The sequence below is a fragment of the Notamacropus eugenii genome, chromosome 5 (genome assembly GCF_028372415.1).
Source record: "Notamacropus eugenii isolate mMacEug1 chromosome 5, mMacEug1.pri_v2, whole genome shotgun sequence".
In the NCBI taxonomy this organism is placed as follows: Eukaryota; Metazoa; Chordata; class Mammalia; order Diprotodontia; family Macropodidae; genus Notamacropus; species Notamacropus eugenii.
The window spans coordinates 60,658,539-60,679,770 of NC_092876.1; the positions used below are offsets into that span (position 1 = coordinate 60,658,539).

Consider the following 21,232-nt stretch of genomic DNA (forward strand, 5'->3'; position numbering starts at 1 on the left):
TATAGATTATATGAATAAGATAGTAAGTGAGGCCCCTGATAGACTTAAGATAGGTCTTTCTGGCCCTTATATGTCACAGATACTTAATATGTCCATCAGATGAATGAATAACCAGCATTTTCTCACAGATCTTAATGTAACCTGCTTATAAGGTAAAAGTAAATGCTCTTCCAATCCGGTACATATGATCTTAGATCTGGCAGCCTGCATGCCATGGCCCCATGCTTTGGAAGAAGGGTCTTATATAAATACCTGGCCTCTGCCATGTTAGCATTCCTTATACAGTTAGAGCAGTCAAATTGTACTTTGCATGTCCATGGCTTGGCCTGATGTGTCCCCTCACTTTGAAACAGGAAACATGAGAGAGGTTCCAAGCAGCTGGCCCCACACCCCAACATTATCCGAGTGCTCCGAGCCTTCACCTCATCTGTTCCCCTCCTGCCCGGGGCCCTGGTGGACTACCCTGATGTCCTGCCTCCCCAGCTCTGCCCCTCAGGCTTGGGTCATGGACGAACACTATTCCTCGTGATGAAGAAGTAAGTGCCAGTGGCATCTATGGGAGCCTGGGCCTTGCCTGGGGAGCTGTCTCATTTTGGAGTGAGAGAGCTGGCCATGTACAACTGCATGGTTACCATGCAGTGTGAGATACAAGGGGCTGTCTGGGAGAAAAAGCCTCCAAGTGGGATGTGTCAAAACTTAACTAAGAAGAGCCTCCCTTCAGGAATAGGGTGTAGTATAAAGAATGCTGGCTGTGGAGACAGGAAATCTGGCCTTGCATTTCCTCTGGTATGTAGAGAGTAATCACTAACACATTTGTCACACACCAGCTGCCCCAGGAGATTTTGTATTTTGTAAACCTTCAAGTGTTATAAAAATGGGTTATGTTATTTAATTCAACCTAGTTCGACAAACATTTGACACCTGCTATGTCAGGACGTCAGCAAAAAATAGCCCTTCCCTCAACAAGCTTACATTCCACTGGGGGAATATACTGTGTGCCCTGCTCACTAAATGCAGAGTCTGAATGGAGTTGAACAAAGTCATTTCAAGAGGGCTTGGTTGGATGGGATGGCTGCTGAGGCCCTTCCAGCCCTGTAGATTCTGAGATGCTGGATATGAATGCACACTAGTTAAGATGTGTGTGTTACTCCCTTCCCCATGCCCCACAACCCCTGCTGGCTGGTGATTGGGCTGGTGCCACAATGTGCCATATTTTGGGTTTCAGAACAAGTGGGGGAGAGTATAGAATACAGAGTGGAAATAAGAAGACAGGCAGGTCCCAGAGAGAGGCAAAGGGAAGTCACTTTATCATTGCCAGTCCAAGGCATAGGAGATGGGAAATGAGCCAGTCAAGTGAGCCTATCTGCCCCTGTGCCCAGCTACCCCTGGACGCTGCGCCAGTACCTGCAGGTGTGCCCTCCAAGCCCCCGCCTTGCCACCATGATGATCCTGCAGCTGTTGGAAGGGGTGGCTCACCTGGTTCAGCAAGGCATTGCCCACAGGGATTTAAAGTCAGACAACATCCTGGTGGAGTTTGACTCAGGTAGGTAGCCTGGTCCCACCAGCTCTTCTCCCTTTCAGGGTGTGAGGCAGAGATAAGAGCCACCCCCTTCTGCAGATGTTCCTTCCTGTTGTCCTTGACAGGCCCATTTTAGGTCTAGAACATGGGCAGCCATTAATGAGAGCCCTGGATTTAGAAGTCAGAGCACCAAACCATTTGTGTCTAAATCCTGTGAGGCCTTGGAGAAGTCATTTCCCTAGAGCCTCAGTTTCCTCATCTCTAAAATGAGGAAATGTGTCAGTTGCATAAATCAAGGTCAGAGGTTCACAGGATTTAGAACTGGAAGGGATCTTAGAAACCATCTAGTCTAACTCTTTCATTTTATAGATCAGGAAAGTGAGGCACAGAGAGGCTAGCTGACTTGCCCAGGGTCATACAACTAGTGTTCAGTGTTAGAGTTGGGATCTGAACCCAGGTCCTCCTCAATTCCAGTCTGGTGTTCTATCTATCACTTCGCTTCTGTCCACAAGTGCAAGATCTCTTAGGTAGTAAGATGGCCTTCTGGAGCCTTACAATTCCAAATCCATAAGGACACCTATGGCATTTTTTCTTTTAATGCAGTTGATAAATAGTAAATGACCACTGTTTTTTTCTGTTCCTTAATTTTGGATATTTGCAAATTGGTTTTTCGTAAATCAGGGCACACCCTTCACTACACCTGGTCTTCCAGTCCTCTGGGATGCCAGCGAGAGAAATGATTATTAACAGCCATTGATTTGGAGAGATTCAAGTCCTGATTTCAAAAGTTGAGTCTCTTGAAGCATATTACTGGCACTGAGTCCGAACTTCCTCAACAGTCTTGATCAGACTCTACCAGATGGGGAAGCCATGGTGCTCCACTCAGATTTGGGGGAGCTCAAGGCTGGCAGTGGTCTCTCCTTGACGTGATTTCATTCTCAGTCGTTCTTTGTAATATTCATTGATTAATTGTTAACCAATCAAGAGTTGATTGGTACCCTCAGAACACCCATCTTCCAATGGATATATAAGCAGTAAGCTCAATATCATGGTGGTCTTTGGTCCAAGAGAGAAATGGCCAGATGACCATCCTTTTATTAAAAGGCTGGTGTTATTAATAAAATAATTACATAACCCAGAAATCGTCTCAAACTGTATAAGCACCACACCAGCCATTTTCCCAAATAGACCCTGTCCTCACTGCCCAGATGCCTGGCCCCTTTGACCTGTCTTCTGCTGCAGTGAGAGGCAGCAGCAGGTTTCATAAAGTGCCCTGGACTAGAAATTGGCAATGGTCTGGTCCTAACTTGTCCTGTGACACTGAAGGGGTCTCAGCTTCCTCATCTGTAAAATGAGAGGGGTTGGACCAGGTGACCCCCAGGACCAGTCAGTGACCCATTGCTTTAGGTCTGAAGCCAGTGGGAATTGGAGAAGGGAGGGAGAAGGGTCCTCTCCATTGATTGTTCATTGACTCTTACCTGTTGCTTTACCAGCTGGCTGCCCCTGGCTGGTAATAACAGATTTTGGCTGCTGTCTGGCTGATGAGAGCATTGGCCTCCAATTGCCTTTCACCAGCTGGTACGTGGACCGGGGAGGAAATAGCTGCTTGATGGCTCCTGAGGTAACTCTTGCTGTGTGTTTGTCATCAGGCAAGAACCCCTCCCTGTATTTGATGGTTGGGTTTTCCCCCGTTACACAGTGGGTCCAAGATCTCACCCTCCGTTATTCTCTAAGACCTTGGTCTCTGCATGTGTGTGGTGGATATAAAGAGCACTGGATCTGGAGAGAGAGCTCAGTTCAAATCCAGGCTCAGACACAAGTGGTGAGGCTGAAGGCAGAGTCACTTGACTTCTGAGCCTCCATTTCTTCTTTAAAATGGAGATAATACTTTTGAGGAAAATGCTTTGTAATCCTTCAGGTGCTACATGAATATAGATTATGTTTTCTGGCCCATAACACTCAATGAAGACCTTTTCTAACCATTACTAGGAGGACATTTAACTTTTTGTAAGTTCTATCTGAGCTTAAAAAGGACATGGGAGGTTCTCTAAGTAAGGAGCAAGTCTAGTCATGCCAGGGCCAGCAAATGCCCATTGTGATTTTGACTTACGTAAGTAGACCACATGACCTACAGTCTTTATCGAAATACCAAGAGCACAGAGGTGGCAGGTGTTCCACCTTTTTCTTATTTCTCATGCAGGTGTCAACAGCCTGTCCTGGTCCTGGGGTAGTGATTGACTACAGCAAAGCTGACGCCTGGGCAGTGGGAGCAATTGCCTATGAGATCTTTGGACTCCCCAATCCCTTCTATGGACATGGCAAGACCCAGCTGGAAAGCCGCAGTTACCATGAGTCTCAGCTTCCTGAACTGCCAGAGAATGTGCCCTTGGATGTGAGGCAGCTGGTGAAGGCACTGCTCCAACGAGATGCCAGCAAGGTGAGGACTGATGCCAACCCCATTTCTGTCACCTTTAGTTTGTTACCTGGGACACTGTCTTAAGGCCTGAAAACTCAGTTCACCTGCAGGGGCTGCCAGGTTTTGATGAGCACTAACTGAGAAACTGGTAGGTAACACAGAGAGTTACATATAATAAGCTCAAAATGTATTTAGTTTTTCTGCCAAGCAGGGGGCCACATGGCTAAGCAGATGATTGGTCAGAATCCTAGGAATTTCAGTTCATTTTCCTCGCTTTGGGAGAGTATATAAATTGTTAGGTGTCATTTAGAAGAAAGGGCAGAGCCAAGATGGTAGATGCAATGACCCAGCCAAACTCTCTCAACGTTTCCCCCCAACTTTATAGTAACACCTCAAATCAAATTTGGGAACAGGAGAGCCAAGAAAAGGACAGGGTGAATATCTCTCCAGCACTCTGAAGGAGAGGTCTGACGCTGAGGTGGGGGGCAACCAGGAGCACACACAGTGACAGTACTAGCACTGGGCCTTGGAGGTGGGCAGCTCCATCTTTGGGAGCCTACTGGACAGAGATGGAAAGGGATGATTAGATAGCTGGTCAGAGATTACAGGGCACCCTGAGCTGATACTGCATGCAGGACCAAGTGCTGTTGGGCAGCTCTATTGCCCATACCTAGTTCTGGGTCTTGGTTCCAAGGCAGAGAGGAGCACCAGCACTTGGACTGTAGGGAAGCTGGGGCTGTTCCTGGCAAAAGACCAGAGCACAGATCAGGAGAGCAGTAGCTCACACCTCTCCCCAGATCATACCTCCTTGGAAAATTTGCAGGCCTCACTGCCCCTTCTCCTTCCCCCTACCCCCATCCCCACCCCACCCCCAGCTAACTGAAAACAGCAGCAGGAAAAAGCCTGAAGCTTGGAACAGTACCTTCCTTCCTCCTAAGGTGAACAGAGCCCAACTTTAATATAAAATTCAAAGTCAAGAAACAGTCTGGAAAAATGAGAAAAATGACACACACACACACAAAAAAAAGAACTTGACAAAGGCTCCTCTGGTGGCAGGGAAGACCAGAAAACAGTGAGAAAACAACTCCAAACAAAAGCCCTAAAGCAGTGGGAGCGGGGGGTGCAAACTGTACACAAGCCCAGTGAGAATCCTGAAAGAGTTAAAGACGAGATAAAAGTGATGGAGGAAAAATTGGAGAAAGTGATGCAAGAAAATGATAAAAAGAGAAGAGCTTAGTAAAAGAGGCATAAGACAAGTTGAAAATAACAACTAAGAAGGCAGAGTAAGGGCAGGGACTCCCAAATTCCCCTCCAAACAACTTTAAAATCACACCTTAAGATGAATTCTAGAGTGGCAGAACTAATAAAAGGACAAGAGGAAACAATTTTTCAGCCCAAGACAACTTAAATGGTTGGCAGAGAAGGTCTGCCTCACTGGGGTCAGAATGGAGCACAGTCCAGTGCAGGCTTCACCCTACAAACCAGTGGCAGGCCTTGGGGATGACTGAATTGATAGGAACAGCTTCCAGGGTCCACAGATAGTAATGGCTCCTTTGCTGTTGCCATCGTCCCAAGGTGAGGAAGAGCGCTGGCACTAGCCGCAGGTGCATACACAGCTGCAAGGGAGTGGGGGACCTTGGTCACGAGTCCGGGGTGGGAAAGATGCTTGTGCTCAGTCAGAGGCCAGGAGAGCAGTGACCATACCTCTCCTTAGTTCATAACAACCTGGAAAAACTGAAAACTTAGAGACTCCCCAAACTAGCTCTGTAAACAGCAGGGACAATGCCCAACTGCCCCACCCCAAGAGCAGAGCCCAACTTTCACATAAAGTTAAAAGCCAGGAAATAGGCTGGAAAAGCGAGCAAACAACACAAAGAACAGAACCATAGAAAGCTACAGTGGTGACAGGGAAGGACAAAACACAAACTTTTTGTCTGTGTTTCTTTCACAGCATGACTATTACGGATACATTTTGCATGATTACACATGTATAACCTGTATCAAATTGCTTGCCTTCTCACTGGGGGGTAGGGGGGAGAGGAAGGGAAAGAATTTGGAACTCAAAGTTTTAAAAACAAATGTAAAAAATTAAATGCTGAATTAGAAAAGAAAGAAAAAATTTTAAAAATTAAAAAAATAAAATGAGCTCCTCGAGAGCAAAACTGAAATAAAATATTGACTTTAAAAAAAATACAAACTCAGAAGATGAAAAAGTCAAATGCAGCTACATCCAAAGCCTCAAACAGAAATGTGAATTGGTTTCAGGCCAAAAGAAAAAAATTCCTAGAAGAGGATTTTAAAAATCATGTAAGAGAAATAGAGGAAAAATTGGGAAAAGAAATGTGATACAAGAAAATTGTGAAAAAAGAGTCAGCAACTTGGTAAAAGAGACACACACACTCACACACACACACAAAACACTGAAGAAAATAACACCTTAAAAATAGATCAAATGGTAAAAGAGGCACAAAAATTCACTGAGGAGAAGAATTTCTTAAAAAGCAGACCTGGCCAAATGGAAATGGAGGTACAAAAGCTCAATGAAGAAAATGATCCTTAAAAATTAGAATTGGGTAAGTGGAAACTAATGACTATGCCATGAGACACTAAGAAGCAATAAAATAAAGACAAAAATATGAAAAAATAGAAGAAAAGATGAAACACCTTACTGGAAAAACAAATGATCTGGGGAATAGAATGAGGATGAATGATTTAGCAATTATTGGACTGCCTGAAAGTCATGATCAAAAAGAGAGGCTAGAAATCATATTTCAAGAAATTATCAAGGAAAACTGCCCTGATATCTTGGAATCAGCAGGTAAACTGGAAATCAAAAGAATTTACCCATCACTTCCTGAAAGAAATCCCCAAAATGAAAACTCCCAAGAATATTTTAGCCAAATTCCAGACTTCCCAGATCAAAGAGAAAATATTACAAACAGCCAGGAAGAAACAATTCAAATATTGTGGAGCCACAAGGTTTAGCAGCTTTCAAGTTAAAGGATTAGAAAGCGTGGAATATGATATTCTGGAAGACAAAGGAGCTAGAATTACAACCAAGAAGAACATATGTAGCAAAACTGATTACAATTTAGGGGAAAGAAATGGCTATTTGATGAAGTAGAGGACTTTCAAGCATTCCCAATGAAAAGCCCAGAGCCAAACAGAAAACTTGACTTTTAAATACCAGACTCAAAAGAAACATAAAAAGGCAAACATGAAAATCATAAAGGACTCAAGATTAAACTGCTTATATTCCTACATAGAAATTCCTACATGGCAAAATAATGCTTTGTAATTCCTAAAAATGTTATCGCTATTAGGGCAGCTAGGAGTCTACATAGTCTGAGGACACAAGTGTGAGCTGATTTGTGTTGTGATGATCTTGGTGGGGGGAAAGAAGGGGTGAGAAAGAGGGATGCACTGGGAGAAGGGGGAAAGGAGAAGCAGAATGGGGAAAATTACCTCACATATGCAAGAAAAAGCTTTTACAGGGGAGGAGGAAATTGTCAGGGGATGGGGGTGGCTCACTTTTATCAGAATTGGTTCAGAGGGAAGACCGTACATCCAGACACAGTTGGGTACATCTGTCTTACCAAGTGGAGAAGGGGGCAGGAGTGATAAAAGGAGGCAGTGTTCAGAAGCAAAACAGACTTTGAAGGAGGAACAGGATAGAAAGAGAGAACAAACAATAAAATGGGATGTAGGGAAACACATGGTAATTATACCTGTGAATGGGATGAATTCACACATAAAATGGATAGCAGAATGAGTTAAAAACCAGAATTCAACAAAATGTTGTTTACTTGAAACAGGTTGGAATAAGGGGCTAGAGCAGAATCTATTTATGCTTTATCTGAAGTAAAAAAAAAAAAAGGCAGGGGTAGCAATCATGATCTCAGACAAAGCAAAACAGACCAATTAAAAAAGATGATCAGGGAAACTATTTTGCTAAGACACCATAGACAATGAATACCAAAATCTTTACAGCAAGTTTTTTTGATAAACACTTCATTTCTGAGCCAATGTATAAAAATAAGAACCATTCCCCAGTTAATAATGGTCATAAGATGTAAACAGGCAATTTGCAGAAGAAATAAAAGCTATCAAGTCATATGAAAAATTTATGTAAATCACTAAAAGGGAAATGCAAATTAAAACTCTGAGCAACCACTTCACATTCATCAGATTGACTAACATGGCAGAAAAGGATGACAGTGCTGAAAAATTATGGAAAAATGGACTGAGAGCTTGGTGGAGTTGTGAACTGGTCCAACTATTCTGGAGAATAACCATACTGTGCATACCCTTTGACCCAGCAGTTCCACTACTAGGTGTGTATCAAAAGAGAGATCAAAGAAAAAGGAAAAAGACCTATTTGTACAAAAAATATTTATAGCAGCTTTTTGTGGTGGCATAGAATTGGAAATTGAGGGGATGCCCATCAACTGGGGAGTGGCAGAACAAGTTGTGGTTTATGATTGTGATGGAGTACTATTGTGCTATAAGAAATTAGGGGGATGGTTTCAGAAAAACCCGGACTTATATGAACTGACATGGAGTAAAGTGAGCATCGTTGTATATAGTAACAGTATTGTAATTATGATCAACTGTGAAAGACTTAGCTATTCTGACAGTGATCCAAGATGATTCCAAAAGAATCATGAATGCTATTCACCTCCAGATAATTGATGAACTCTTGAGTGCAAAGTATTTTTTCCTTTTTTTTTGCAACATGGCTGATATAGACACGTTTTATGTGACTGCATACATATAACTGATATAATGCTTGCCTTCTCAGTGGATGGAGGAGGGAATTTGGAGCGCAAAGAAAATTTCAGTATTAAATAAAGGGAAAAAATAGAAGTTATTTAGAGAAGAAAGCTGACTTTGGGGAAGGAATTTTCAGCATCGAGGTGGAGTAGCGCAGATTTCAGCAGGTATAGACTGGCCAAAAGGCTTCCCAGGAGTAGAGGTAGACATTTTGAATTTGTGCTAAAGGCAAAAGAACTAATTATCATTTAACTAAAACAATTGAGAAAATGTATATGAGAGAAGTTTTAGCTTCTGAAATGCTTCCTCTTCTTTACAAGAAACAGCAGCTAGACCACCTATCTCCCAGGATGGTTGAGGGTCACGTGCTTATGTATTTAGTACAGTAAGGTCAGTTGTGGGGTAATTGTATTATGACTCTTTCTCCTTTTTCCTCTTTTAGAGGCCTTCTGCCCGAATAGCAGCAAATGTGCTCCATTTAAGCCTCTGGGGTGAAAGCATTTTAGCAATGAAGAGTCTGAAATCAGACAAGATGATTGGCTGGCTCCTTCACCAATCAGCGGCTGCTCTGCTGACCGACCGGCTGATAGAGGGGAGCAGGGTAGAAACCAAAATGAAGATGTGCTTCCTGGCTAACCTGGAGTATGAAGCCCTCTGTCAGGCTGCATTCCTTCTCTGTTCCTGGAGGGTGGCCCCTTGATAGTCCCATGTCACCCCAGGTTTACTAAAATCACTTAGCAACATTCTTTGTGTCCTAATGGTATATCAAGGAGACTCAGTGACTTTGCAGGTGCAGGTGTGTATGCGTCAGGTAGGAAAATAAGAGATGGAGTGGAGAGGGGACTTGTGGACTCGCAGCCTCAGAGCCTTGAGCCAGAGCAAGGAAGACGCCAAAGCCTTGGATTGGCTAACTGTTGGAAGGATTTTGAAAGGAGTCACTTCATGATCAGGTTGTAGCTATTAACTCTAGATATGCAGCAATGAGCAGGTCACTTAACCTCCAGGCTTCAGCTCCTGATCTATAAAATGAGAAGGATCAGACTAAGAGGTCACGACAAAGCCAATTCCTTGTTTGCCCAGTCACTTAGAGGGATCCTCACTTCCAGAAAATGACATTTCTTTATTTCACAACACACAACAAGAAACAAAGTATAAACAATCCTTTTGCACCAGGGAAAGAGGCTGGGTGTGTCAGTGTGTCCAAGTCAGAGCTCTGTGGTTCTAGGGTTAGAGGCAGGGAGGGAGGAGTGGGGGGCAGAGGGTCCTACTACACAATTGTTCGGCATACAGGGTGGTCCTGGTGCATTTGTGGGAGGAGCAGGCAGAAATCCAGCTCTTGGAGCAGCTTCCCCAAAGCCTTCTATTTAGCACAGTAAGCATCTCAAACAGCTAAGCGTGCTGTGGAACATCCTTCTAAGACCTGTAGGAGCTACTGTCAAGAATTAAATGTGTGTTTACAAATGAATGTATGAATGAAATGAATAACAGGGACTTTGAGTGGTTTTATGTTTGGGGACAAAAATAACACCTTTCACAAACATGTTAAAAAAAAAAAAAGCTCAGGCCCAATTACCCTAAACTATTGGCTGTAAGGAGACCTGGGTCTAAGGCCTGGTTCTGACAGTTACAAGCTACACAGACCCCTGAGCCTCATCTATAAAACAGGGGCAAGAATGGTTGTAATATTCAAAGGTGAGAGCCAATTTGTCAGCAAATACATATATGTATTATATATATCTATCATATATAGATATATATCTTATCACAGAAGAGGCAGCTAGGTGGTGCAGTGGATAGAGCACCAGTGCAGGACCTGAGTTCAAATCTCACCTCAGACACTTGACACTCACTAGCTGTGTGTCCTTGAGCAAATCACTTAAACCCAATTGCCTCATCCTGGGCCATCTCCAGTCATCCTGATGAATATCTGGTCACTGGATTCAGATGGCTCTGGAGAAGAAGTGAGGCTGGTGACCTGTACAGCCCTCCCTCATTCAAAGTCAAGCGCAAGTCATGTCATTATTTCTTTGATGGCATGGTTTTCTTTGGCAACAAAGGACAAACACACATCTTACCACAGATAATGTTTGGTATCATTTAAATGCAAAATCATTAATAACACATTAGCAACAGCTTAAGGATTCATTGCCCTAATAAGATTTTTAGTGATCTGGTACAGAGAGCCAACTGGACAAAAGATAGTCCCCTGTACAAGTAAAATGTGACTGTGTGGCTTGTGATTTACATGGATCAGGAACCAGTTAGGGAAACACCCATTTTTATTTCACAAGTGGGAATGAGTGGCTGCAGCCACTAAAGACCTCAGGGCACAGATGCTGGAAGAGAAATGATGCCCCACCCTCGTAGCCCAATTGTCTCTCACAGAGGTCAGGCTGATGTAGGCCACCCACACCTGCCAAACCAACAGCTCCCTAGCGTCCAAGGCCTCTGCCCCTTCAATCAGATTTTTCTTTCTCTTTCATGTGCAAAAAGACAGCGCTGAAGAGGAAGAGCCCTACCATCATAGAAAAAGCACTTGCATAGTAAGGGAAGGCCGAGGGAATGAAGCGCTCGTACTGTGTGTGCTGCAGGGGCCGCACAGACACCTGCAAGAGAGAGATGAGAGGGAGCAGGCAGGTTTATTCAAATGGCTTGGCCAGGTGCCTGAGTATATGGTTCTATCCAGCCTGAGCCCTCAGCTGCTTACCTGAGTAGAGGAGTATAAGTGAGTGTAGCCCAACCGATTGTAATCCACTTTGAACTGGAAGACCCCGTAGACATCTGGCAACTTGAACTGGACGCTGTACTTGCCACCTAGAAAAGCCCCAACTGCATCAAGAATAGAATTCAAAGGATGTCCTGTCTAATCCCAAAGGCAAGGTAGCCCAGCCACACAGGCAGTATCAGTCAGAATTTGAACTCAAGACCCCATCATTCCTAAGTCTAACCCACTTTTCTAGGATCCTGCAATCACCCACTGGAGGCAGCTGCTTGCCCTGTAGCCTGCATGTTCCTCCCTACCCTATTGAGCATGCTGGAATCCAGACAGGGAGTCAAAATGACAGTGGCTAAATACCACAAAGAGAAAACGTAGGTACTAATAGTCACTATGCAACTAATAAAACCAGCCTAGGACCCATCCTGCCTGGGGGGGAGGGAGACTGCCCGTCTCCAACGCTGACACTCACCCTTCCTCTTCAAGAAAGTCCTCACAAAAGGATCAATCCGGACAAACTCTAGCTGAATGTCATCTCCATCAAAGGGGACCCACTTGCCTTCCGAAAGCTTCTCGATCACGATGCTGTACTCCTGAGGCACGAGGTGGGGTTAAGCAGGGCATGACCAAGGGCATGGCCATTTAGCAAGTCACTGATCTGACCTACCTCCCCACAAGACTATTGAAAAGGCCTAGAAATAGTTACAACCAAATAAGTCAGCTACTGCCCCTCACCCACAAATGGTGTCTCTGAGGTGCACAGAGATTTCCTCTTAATTCCTCATCACCAAGTTTTGAGTTTAACCTTTCTTTCTCAAGCAAAGCATACACTCCCATTGCCTCCTTGGCCCAGCAGGTGCTTACCACAAGGTCTGTGACGGTGTAAGCATTAGGCGGGGCCTTCTCTCCTACTCGGTGGTGAGAAACAGCCCCTACCCGAAGCACACCCTCCTCCTTGAACACCCATCGGGACAAGGCAACTGCCAATTCATAGTTGCCTGTTTGGGAATATCTGTACAAGAAAGAAAAAATAAAAGATGGGAGTCATGATGGCAGCCACACCCTGTGGCCCCAGGGGCTTTGTCTTTTCCATCACACTGAAAGCTCCCTGAGTCTGGAAAGAAAAGTGGAAGTGACACTCTAGCTGACAGCAACATCCTTGTGCTGGCCTGAAGGGCCATGCTGGGATCAAAGGACTCTGAGATGGAAAGGATCAGAGACAACCCACACAACCCTCTCTACAAGGAAAAAGCTAAGACTCAAAGGTGGGTTAAGTGATAGTCTGGAATCACTTAGAAGAACCCCAAAGGTTTCACTGAAGAGTCGAATTAGCAACATTAGGAAGAGGAAAGAGCCCACAGGGAGGTTCCCATCTACTTCTCTCCCACAGTCATCTTTAAAACCTAGGAGAGTAACCTTTTGATATCCCTGAGTCTACAGCCCACGTAGGAGAATGCTTTAAATGATTCCAGAGAACGATGCGTGCACATGAAGGTGTGGCTAAGGTAAGGACCCCAGTCCTGTGGCCGCCTGCGGCTCTTCCCAGACTCTGCAGGCCATACCTCTGTGAGCCAGGGCTGGCTTTCTGCACAGCCGAGCTAAAGAAGGCATCACTGAAGAAGTCCAGGGAGCCGCTGAAGACGACTCGGGCGTTGTTTCGGGCCTGGAGTCCTGCTATCAGGAGCGTGTTCTTCCCCACCGCGTGGGGATACTAACAACAAGAGAGGACCAAGTCAGCTTCTTGTCAGCTTCAGTCCTGGCCCAGACACCAGACTGCGGCTGCTCAGACCCAGGATGCAGACCCTAAGCTCCCATGCTTGGATGCACACACAGCATGGCCTGCCCTGAAATCCTGGTTGGCCCTAGTGTTCTTAAACGTCCTTCCACTTCCTATGCAGCACCCCAGCTTTCAAAGTCCACCATCCCCTGAGGTCAGATTTGCTCATTCAAATTCTGCCCCTGGACTCACCAGGTGCCCAAGGGTTGGGTTACTTGAAGCCTCCTAAGGATAGGACTGTAATCAGGTGCTCCGGTGGGCACTCACCTGTGTGATGGGTTTATCTGGGAAAAAGGAGTATGAAGTAGAGGAGCCCGTCAGGATATCCAGTACGAGGGGGTTATCGGGATCAGCCACCATCCTACAGGGGAAAGGAGGTCAGCATGTACACAGGGCTTGGTGTACAGTTGTGCCCCAATGCTGAGTCAAGCAGGGGGCACCTACAGTGTCCTGGTGGCTGTTTCTCGCCAGGGGTAAGTCCCACTTTAAAATAACCAAACAAACTGACCTTTTCCATTCTGAGAAAATGAAGTTTGACCCCCAATGACAAAGAATAGAATAACATTCTTGTGCTCACAGGGCAAACTAATGGCCAAAGAAAGTGAGTTTTGTTTTGTACCAAGGAAAATTCCTGTCATTTTCCTGTGAGAAGGAGAAAGTGACACCCTGACTCCCAACTCGTGGAGGTATCTGCCAGCTTTTGCTGGATCACTTACCCAACACCCCGAAACAGGATGGGATTGAGGGATGTTCTTCCTACAATGGTTGGGGCTTTGAGGAGATTTTCAGTGTCTGCCACAATGAGTGTGTGCTGCAAGGAAGAGAGGCCAAGGCAGAGGTAGTGAAGAGAAGGTGCCTCCCAGACAGTGTTGCTCCCCCACCACAGCCTCTCCCTTCTCTGCCCTCTGCTACTGCATCATGGAGACTGGGTCCTTACCTCTCCAGGGTCAGAGATGTCATAGTTGTGATGGTCAATGACAGCTGTTTTCTCCTCGTCAAATTCAATCCCACATTCACTGCCCAGCTCCCTCAGTGGGTCACCTATAGACAGACCAGGAAATTCCCAGCTTAGCCTTTACCACAGGTTAAGGGCAAGGATTTAGGGACCAAAAGGTTACAAGTTCTGTGTGGTATTTTCTGTCAGCCCAAGTATCACACTTAGTAAGGGTCAAAAAATTTAAAAGTCAAGGCCATCATGTTCCCTCTTCTCTCCAATTCTTTATCTCCAGTGCCCTCCACCTCACTCCCTTTTGCTCTAGGCTCAGAGGTACGCCAGTCAACCTTTTCACCTGTACCCTCCATCCCTCTCTCCCCTAGGAGCTTAACCCTTTGAACATTTCCATTCTTTTCCTAATTTTCAACCTCTTCTTATCTACTGGTTCCTTCCCTGTTGCTTATAAACATGCTCCCATCTTCCCCCATCCTTGACCCTACCATCCCCTCAAAGACCAGGGATGGGAAACCTGCGGCCCCTAGGCAGCACGTGGCCTTCTAGGTTCTCAGGTGTGGCCTTCTGACTGAGTTTAAGTTTTATAGAACAAATCCTTTTATTAAGGGGATTTGTTCTGTTCAGTTTGGTTCAAAAGGCTGCACTTGAGGACTGAGGGGGCCACATATGACCTCAAGGTCGCAGGATCCCCACCCTGCCTCAAACTGTTGGGACTATATCACTCCTTCTCACAGCCAAACTCCTAGTAAAAGCTCTCTCTTCTCATTGTCTCCACTTTCTGTCATGACACTCTGTCCCCACCACTCCAATCAAAGTGGTCACTCTTTCTGAGGTCACCAACACCATTCTCTCAGTGCTCATCTTTCTGGAGTTGCCTGAAGCATCTCCTAGAGTGAGCCAGGCCCCACTTCCACTTCTGAGTACTCTTCCCTCCTCCCTAGAGTTAATGAGGCTGCTGTCATAGTTCTCGTCTGCCCAGTCAGGATTCAACTTCTCAGTCTCCTTTGTATGGTCACTCATGATCCACTCCCCTCTTTGTATGGGTGAACTCTAGGCCTCTGTCCTAAGCCTAGTTCTTAACCATTCTGTGTGCCAGACCCCAGATGCTTAGGGACACCCTCCTCAGAATGTTTACATATGCATATAACAAATACATAGGATTACTAGGGGAATCAATTATAATGAAATAGTTTTCAAATTAATGTTTTTTAAAAACCAAGTTCAAGAACTCCAAGCCAAGATTCCTTACTCTACATTCTCATTACCTCCCATGGGATCAACTATTATATCTATGAAGATAATCCCTACATCTATATAGCTACACCTCAACTCTCAAATTCCAGTTCCATAAAACCAATTGCCTGCCCCACATCTCCACCTTGTCTTATCAATAACTCAAACTCAACTTGGTTGAAACAGGATTCATCATGTTTCCCCCTAAACCCACTTCTTCTAAGTCACCCAAGTTCACAACCTCAGAAACATCCTTGACTCATTCTCCTTTACCCTCATATGCAATCAGCTGTTAAATCTCGATTTTCCCTCCTGAGCATCTGCCCCCTTCTCTCCACACACCTCCTACCTTAGGTCAAACCCATCTCAACAGATGCTTTTCATGACCTCCCAGCTGGTCTTCCTGACCCTTGGCCCTCCCCTCTCCATCCATGTGGCTAACAAAGCGATCTTCCTAAAGCCCATGACTAACCAAGACACTCAGCTGCTCAAGAAGGTCCAGTGGCTTCTCCTTGTCTCCAAGACAAAATACAGGGAGACTCCTCCGTTTGGTATCTAGAGCATTTCACAATCAGGCTCGAACTCATAGACAGTACATCTCCCGACCTGTGTACAGGCTCCTTCTCCAGGCTTCAAATGATCTCCCTCCTCACCCCAACATGCCTCTCTTCTTTTGAATCACAAGTTCCATAATGAAGGTAAGACTCCCCCCACCCTCCACAAAAAAGGAATCATCAACTAGGCTCACAGTTTCTACTTCCTTTATTCACAATAACAGCAACTTATAATCATACAGCACTTTTTGGTTTAAAATCTCCTTGTTCCATGTGAGTTTCACAACAATCCAGTTAGGTAAACAGCAGTAGCAATACTCCACTTTATAGGTAAGAAAACAAAGGCCCTGAGAGATGTGGCCAGTCTCGAATCACACCCTGAGTTATACAGCTGAGCTCTGAACCTATCTCCTAACTCCTTACCAATTTTCTTTCCAATATACCACAATGAGAGACATAGAGAAAGGTTAGGGTTTGATGGCATTGCTATTACCAGGCTGGGCAAATACTAATTTGACAATCTGTACCTGTGATGTGGGAGAAGAGAATATGAAAAACAGCCTGTGTCCTGAACTTGAGGAAAGGCCATACTTACCAATGTCTGAGCTGGCAGCCACCAGGACGCTGCCACCGCCATCAATAAAAGAACTGATGGTCTCTACGTTAATATTGCCTCCAAAATCTGAAAGAAATCATCAAGGCACAATGAGTCACTACTATCTCAAGGGTTCTGCCCCCCAAAGATCAGATACAGAGGGCCCAGCCTGGGCACTACCTACTCCCTCCAGAAGCCTTATCTAACCCCACTCTCTACCTCCAAACAAAAGTAAATACTCCCACCTCCAATTCCTTGCAGCTCTTTGCGGGGTCCTTGGTTCTTTGTACTTACCTGAATCTCCCCCGTATGCCGTTTTCCTTCTTTTCCTACCTCATCCCACCCCTATGATGTCAGCATATGTCTGTCCTCCATACTCATTCACAGTGCATCACCTTGTACAGTGTGGGCATAAAATAGATGTGATGGTGAATGAGACTGGGGGGCTGCCCTAGCCATGGGAACAAACTGTTGTATTGCTGATTCCCCTTCTGGCTCTAGGGAACCTTTTGAGCATCGATCCCAGCCTCAACACAACAGCAGGTAGCCTGGGTCAGCTGCCTGGCCCATCTGGTAGTAGCTAGTGAAGGGTTTGCACCACCCACCCCGAACTTGAGGGGTTTGAAAGTGGAGCCATAAGGAAGGCTTCTTTGAGGAGAGCAGTAACCAAAAGACAGGTGGAGACAGGAGTGACCACTGCTTCAGAACTCTCTCCACTACCTGAGTCTCTCTCTTCAAGAGCAGATACTCCCTGCCCCGGACCACAAACACTTACCTTCCACAGAAGGGGAGAAGATGATAAGATTGTCATACAAGAACTCCCCATACTTAATAAGGGACAGGCTGGGGTCATCAGCAGTCCTATAGGTGAGGTCAAAGCCACGGTCTGCAAGAAAATAAGAAGGCAATGATACCACCCAGATTGAGGCACAAAGACTACAGGCCTCATTACTCTCCTCTACAGATTAGAGAGGAGTAAGAAGGAAAGTGATTTGCCTACCATTTTCGAGATCTTCCCTAAACCTGTAATATCCTTCCCAAATCTCTATCTGTTAAAATCCTACCCAGCCTGGAAGGCTGAGCTTAACATGTAAATGCCACTATCTCCATTCAACTTTCCTTGATTCCCCTCAGCAATAGGGTATATGGTTCATAGATCACACATGAACATTAATGATAATTTAGCCTTTTATGTGTAATGAACTGATGAAGGACATGTGGTGGCAGGTAGAAGGGGATCCTGCATTTTCCCTTCTTGACAGGAGTAATGCCATTTTAAAACATACCTCCATTTCAAGTATAAATGAGCAATTACACCTAACTCTGACACCAATCAGAGGACAGAATCCACTGTCTAGCACCCTGAAAGTCAGTGACAGAGTAGCAGATACAAAACATCTGTATCGCTAGGGAAGGTGGCCTAGCCATAACAGATCTTAAATTGTATTATAAAGCAGCAATCATCAAAACTACTGGTACTGGCTAAGAAATAGAGGGGCAGGTCACTGGAACAGATTAGGTACATAAGACACAGCAGCCAATGCCTCTACTGTTTGATAAACCCAAAGACTCCAGCTTCTGGGATAAGAATTCACTATTTCACAAAAACTGCTAGGAAAATGGAAAACAGTATGACAGCAACTGGGCATAGACCAATATCCTACACAGTATACCAAAATAAAGTCAAAATGGGTACAAGATTTAGATATAAGGGCTGATACTATAAGCAAAATGGGAGAGCAAGGAATAGCTTACCTGTCAGATTTATGGAGAATGGAAGTATTTACGACCAAACAAGAGATAGAGAACATTATAAAATGCAAAATGGATAATTTCGATTACATTAAATTGAAAAGTTTTTGCACAAACAAAGCCAATGCAATCAAGATTAAGAAGCAAGCAGAAAACTGGGAAAGAATTTTTACAACCAGTGTCTCTGATAAAGGCCTCATTTCTAAAATAAATAGAGAACTGAGTCAAATTTATAATATATAATCAGTTCCCCAATTGATAAATGGTCAAAGGATATGAACAGGCAGCTTTCAGAGGAAGAAATTAAAGCTGTCTATAGTCATATGAAAACATGCTCTAAATCACTATTGATTAGAGAAATGCAAATCAAAACAACTCTTAGATACCATATCACACCTGTCAGATTGGCTAACATGACAAAACAGGAAAATTATAAAAGCGGGAGAAGATGAGGGAAAATTTAAACACCAATGCATTGTTGGTACATGGTGGAATTGTGAACTGATTCAATCATTCTGGAGAACAATTTGGAACTTTGCCCAAAGGGCTGTAAAACTGTGCTTACCCTTTGACCCAGCAATACCACTTCTACGACTGTATCCCAAATAGATCATAGAAATGGGAAAAGGACTAATATGTACAAAAACATTTATAGCAGCTCTTTTCGTGATGGTCAAGAATTGGAAATTGATGACACCCATCAAATGGGGAATGGTGGAATAAGTTATGGTATGTGAATGTAATGGTATACTATTGTGCTATAAGAAATGACAAGCAGGCAGCTTTCAGAAAAATCCGGACTTAGATGTTGAGTGAAGCGAGCAGAGCCAGGAGAACATTATATACACTAACAGTTACAGTATTTGAGGGCTGTTTTTGCAAGATTTAGCCCTTCACAGCAATGCAAGGACCTAAAACATTTCCAAAGGCAAAATGCCATCCGCATCCAGAGAAAGAACTATGGAGTCAGAACTCAGAATGAAGCAGACAAGTTCTCCTTTATTATGTTTTGCTTTTCTCATGGTTCTGATTCTTCTTTGCAATATGACTAATGTGAAAATGTGTTTAATAGGAATTCATGTGTAGAACTAACATAAGATTGCATTCCATCTTGGCAAGGGAAGGGAGATAATTTGGAATTTATGGAAGTGATTGTTGAAAACTGAAAACAAATTAATAAATTTAAAAAAAAGAAAGAATGACGAAGTGGACTTCAGAAAAACCTGGAAAGACATATATGAACTGATGCTGAGGAGAGCAGAACCAAGAGAACATTGCACAGGGTGACAACCACCTTGTGCAATGACTAACTTTGACAAGCAAAGCAACCCCAAAAGGCTGATGACAGAAAATGCCACCCACATCCAGAAAAAGAGATACAGAGCCTGAATGCAGAACGTAGCACACGATTTGCTCTCTCTGTTTTGTTTTTTCTTTCTCACGATTCATATTCCATTGGTTATAATTCTTTTCAACATGACTAATGTAAAAATATGTTTAAAATGAATGTATATATAGAACCTATATCACACCGCACACCGTCTTGGGTAGGGGGAGAAAAATTTAACAATCAAAAGCTTGTGGAACTGAATGTTGTAAACTAAAAATAAATAAATTTAAAATAAAATACCTGCATCTCCTTTGAAACACAACAAACAAGGCCAGTTGCTTCAATTGTGAAGCCAAATTAGCTATTTTCTGTACACTCTAAATATCTGTGGGAAATAGTAAGTATTGAGAAACCTACTTGCCCCATAAAGACATACTTCTCTGAGTGTTCCTTGATGCTTTCCTCTGCCATGACACCTAAAAATGTAGGAATAAAGCCTTCTTCTAATATATTACCAAGACAGTTCAACACTCAAAGAACTGAGCCCCTACTACCTCTGAGCTATTACAGGAACCCGAGAACAACTGGGTAGATGCCAAGACACAGACAAGATGCCCACAGGATTGGCCACAGAAGATGGGGGGTGGGGGGGATGATGCAGATCACCCCATGTTGGAGTCTTCAGGCTCCTGCCTCCACATCCAGGGCCTTTTCTGTACCCTACACACGGGCAGCTGCCCCCCTGCCGTTCTCCCCACATTCCTGCACCCCGCGGTGTAACCGGCGGAAGGCTCCACTCTCCCGTGCATAAAAGCAGAGGCGGGGGCTGAAGGCGGGGCTCTTGGCCTGGGGCCCTTCGAGGGCCACCCCCATCCCGGCTCAAGACTCCTGCAATCGGTCAGCCAACACACACTGCGCACCTGCCGGGCGCAGCGGGCCGGAAAGAGGCCCCGAGTCCAACCCGGCCTCGGACGCTTCCTCGCCGCGCGGCCCGGCCAAGTCCCTGCCCCGTCTGCCTCAGCCCCCAAACCCCCGGGCCGCCTTCCCCTCCTGCCCGCGCCCCCGCTTCGTGCCCAATTCACTTCCCCCAAAAGACAGCACCCCACCTCCCAGAGGCCCCCTCGCTCTCGGCCCCTCCCCCAGCGCACGCCCCCCGCCCCCTCACCCGCCAGGCTCCGGAAGAAGAGCGAGTGGGTTTCGCGCAGGTTGACGTTCTCCAGCAGCACGAGGGTGCGGCGGCCTCCGGCGCTGGCGCTGCCGGTGTCGACACCCAGCAGGAACAGCAGAAACAGGAGGGGCAGGCTCGGAGCCTGCGTGGAGGCAGGGGCGCGGCGGGACCGGCGAGCGACAGACACGGGGCCGGCTTCCATCATTCTCCTGCCTCCACAGTACCCCGCGATTGCCGCTCCGGAAGCGCTCCGGCCGCAGCCGGCCAATCGCCACGAGCAGGGGCCGGAAGCAATTCGGTCTCCCGGAAGTCCGGGTGGAAGGGTATCGGCGGCGCGAGCGGAAACTCCCGAAGAGCGGGGGAGAAGACTGTTGACGCTCATTGGATAGGAAGAACGACATCCCGCCCCGACCTCCTAGGGAATGCGTCAATCCCGTTGAGCCAGCTCTA

The 21,232-nt window shown here is 45.3% G+C and overlaps 2 protein-coding genes and 1 long non-coding RNA gene across 3 annotated transcripts in view; 1 reads left to right on the forward strand and 2 right to left on the reverse strand.

Annotated features, from left to right (window-relative positions):
- Positions 1-9,451, forward strand: part of PINK1 (PTEN induced kinase 1) — a 20,474-nt gene extending 11,023 nt beyond the window's left edge. Inside the window, exons 4-8 of the mRNA XM_072609159.1 lie at positions 354-536; positions 1,380-1,543; positions 3,013-3,140; positions 3,720-3,956; positions 9,151-9,451. Coding sequence (XP_072465260.1) covers positions 354-536; positions 1,380-1,543; positions 3,013-3,140; positions 3,720-3,956; positions 9,151-9,408 — 970 coding nt within the window. The 3' untranslated portion in view covers positions 9,409-9,451. The remainder of the gene's footprint in view (positions 1-353; positions 537-1,379; positions 1,544-3,012; positions 3,141-3,719; positions 3,957-9,150) is intronic.
- Positions 351-4,765, reverse strand: LOC140504354 (uncharacterized). Its single transcript, XR_011967070.1, has 2 exons — positions 4,606-4,765; positions 351-4,494 (listed from the first exon to the last, which is right to left on the reverse strand). It is a non-coding gene; the product is annotated as an uncharacterized lncRNA (long non-coding RNA).
- Positions 9,452-10,969: 1,518 nt separating the features above from the next.
- On the reverse strand, positions 10,970-21,203 carry DDOST (dolichyl-diphosphooligosaccharide--protein glycosyltransferase non-catalytic subunit). The gene is made up of 11 exons (XM_072609161.1): positions 20,780-21,203; positions 17,308-17,418; positions 16,533-16,619; positions 14,139-14,242; positions 13,918-14,012; positions 13,469-13,562; positions 12,987-13,135; positions 12,289-12,436; positions 11,897-12,017; positions 11,416-11,522; positions 10,970-11,314 (listed from the first exon to the last, which is right to left on the reverse strand). The coding sequence occupies exons 1-11, from the start codon at positions 21,162-21,164 to the stop codon at positions 11,165-11,167; spliced, it is 1,551 nt and encodes a 516-aa protein (XP_072465262.1). The 5' UTR covers positions 21,165-21,203; the 3' UTR covers positions 10,970-11,164.
- Positions 21,204-21,232: the final 29 nt, after the last annotated feature.

What these genes read in the sequence shown, in the direction of transcription:
- DDOST (XM_072609161.1), bottom strand. Translation starts at nt 21,164, where the DNA reads ATGAGCGTCAACAGTCTTCTCCCCCGCTCTTCGGGAGTTTCCGCTCGC. An exon ending in ATCCTGTTTCGGGGTGTTGG is followed by an intron (nt 13,563 to 13,917) that starts GTAAGTGATCCA and finishes TTTCCCCTGTAG; the next exon opens with GATGGTGGCTGATCCCGATA. An exon ending in GACTTTCTTGAAGAGGAAGG is followed by an intron (nt 11,523 to 11,896) that starts GTGAGTGTCAGC and finishes GGGCTTTTCTAG; the next exon opens with GTGGCAAGTACAGCGTCCAG.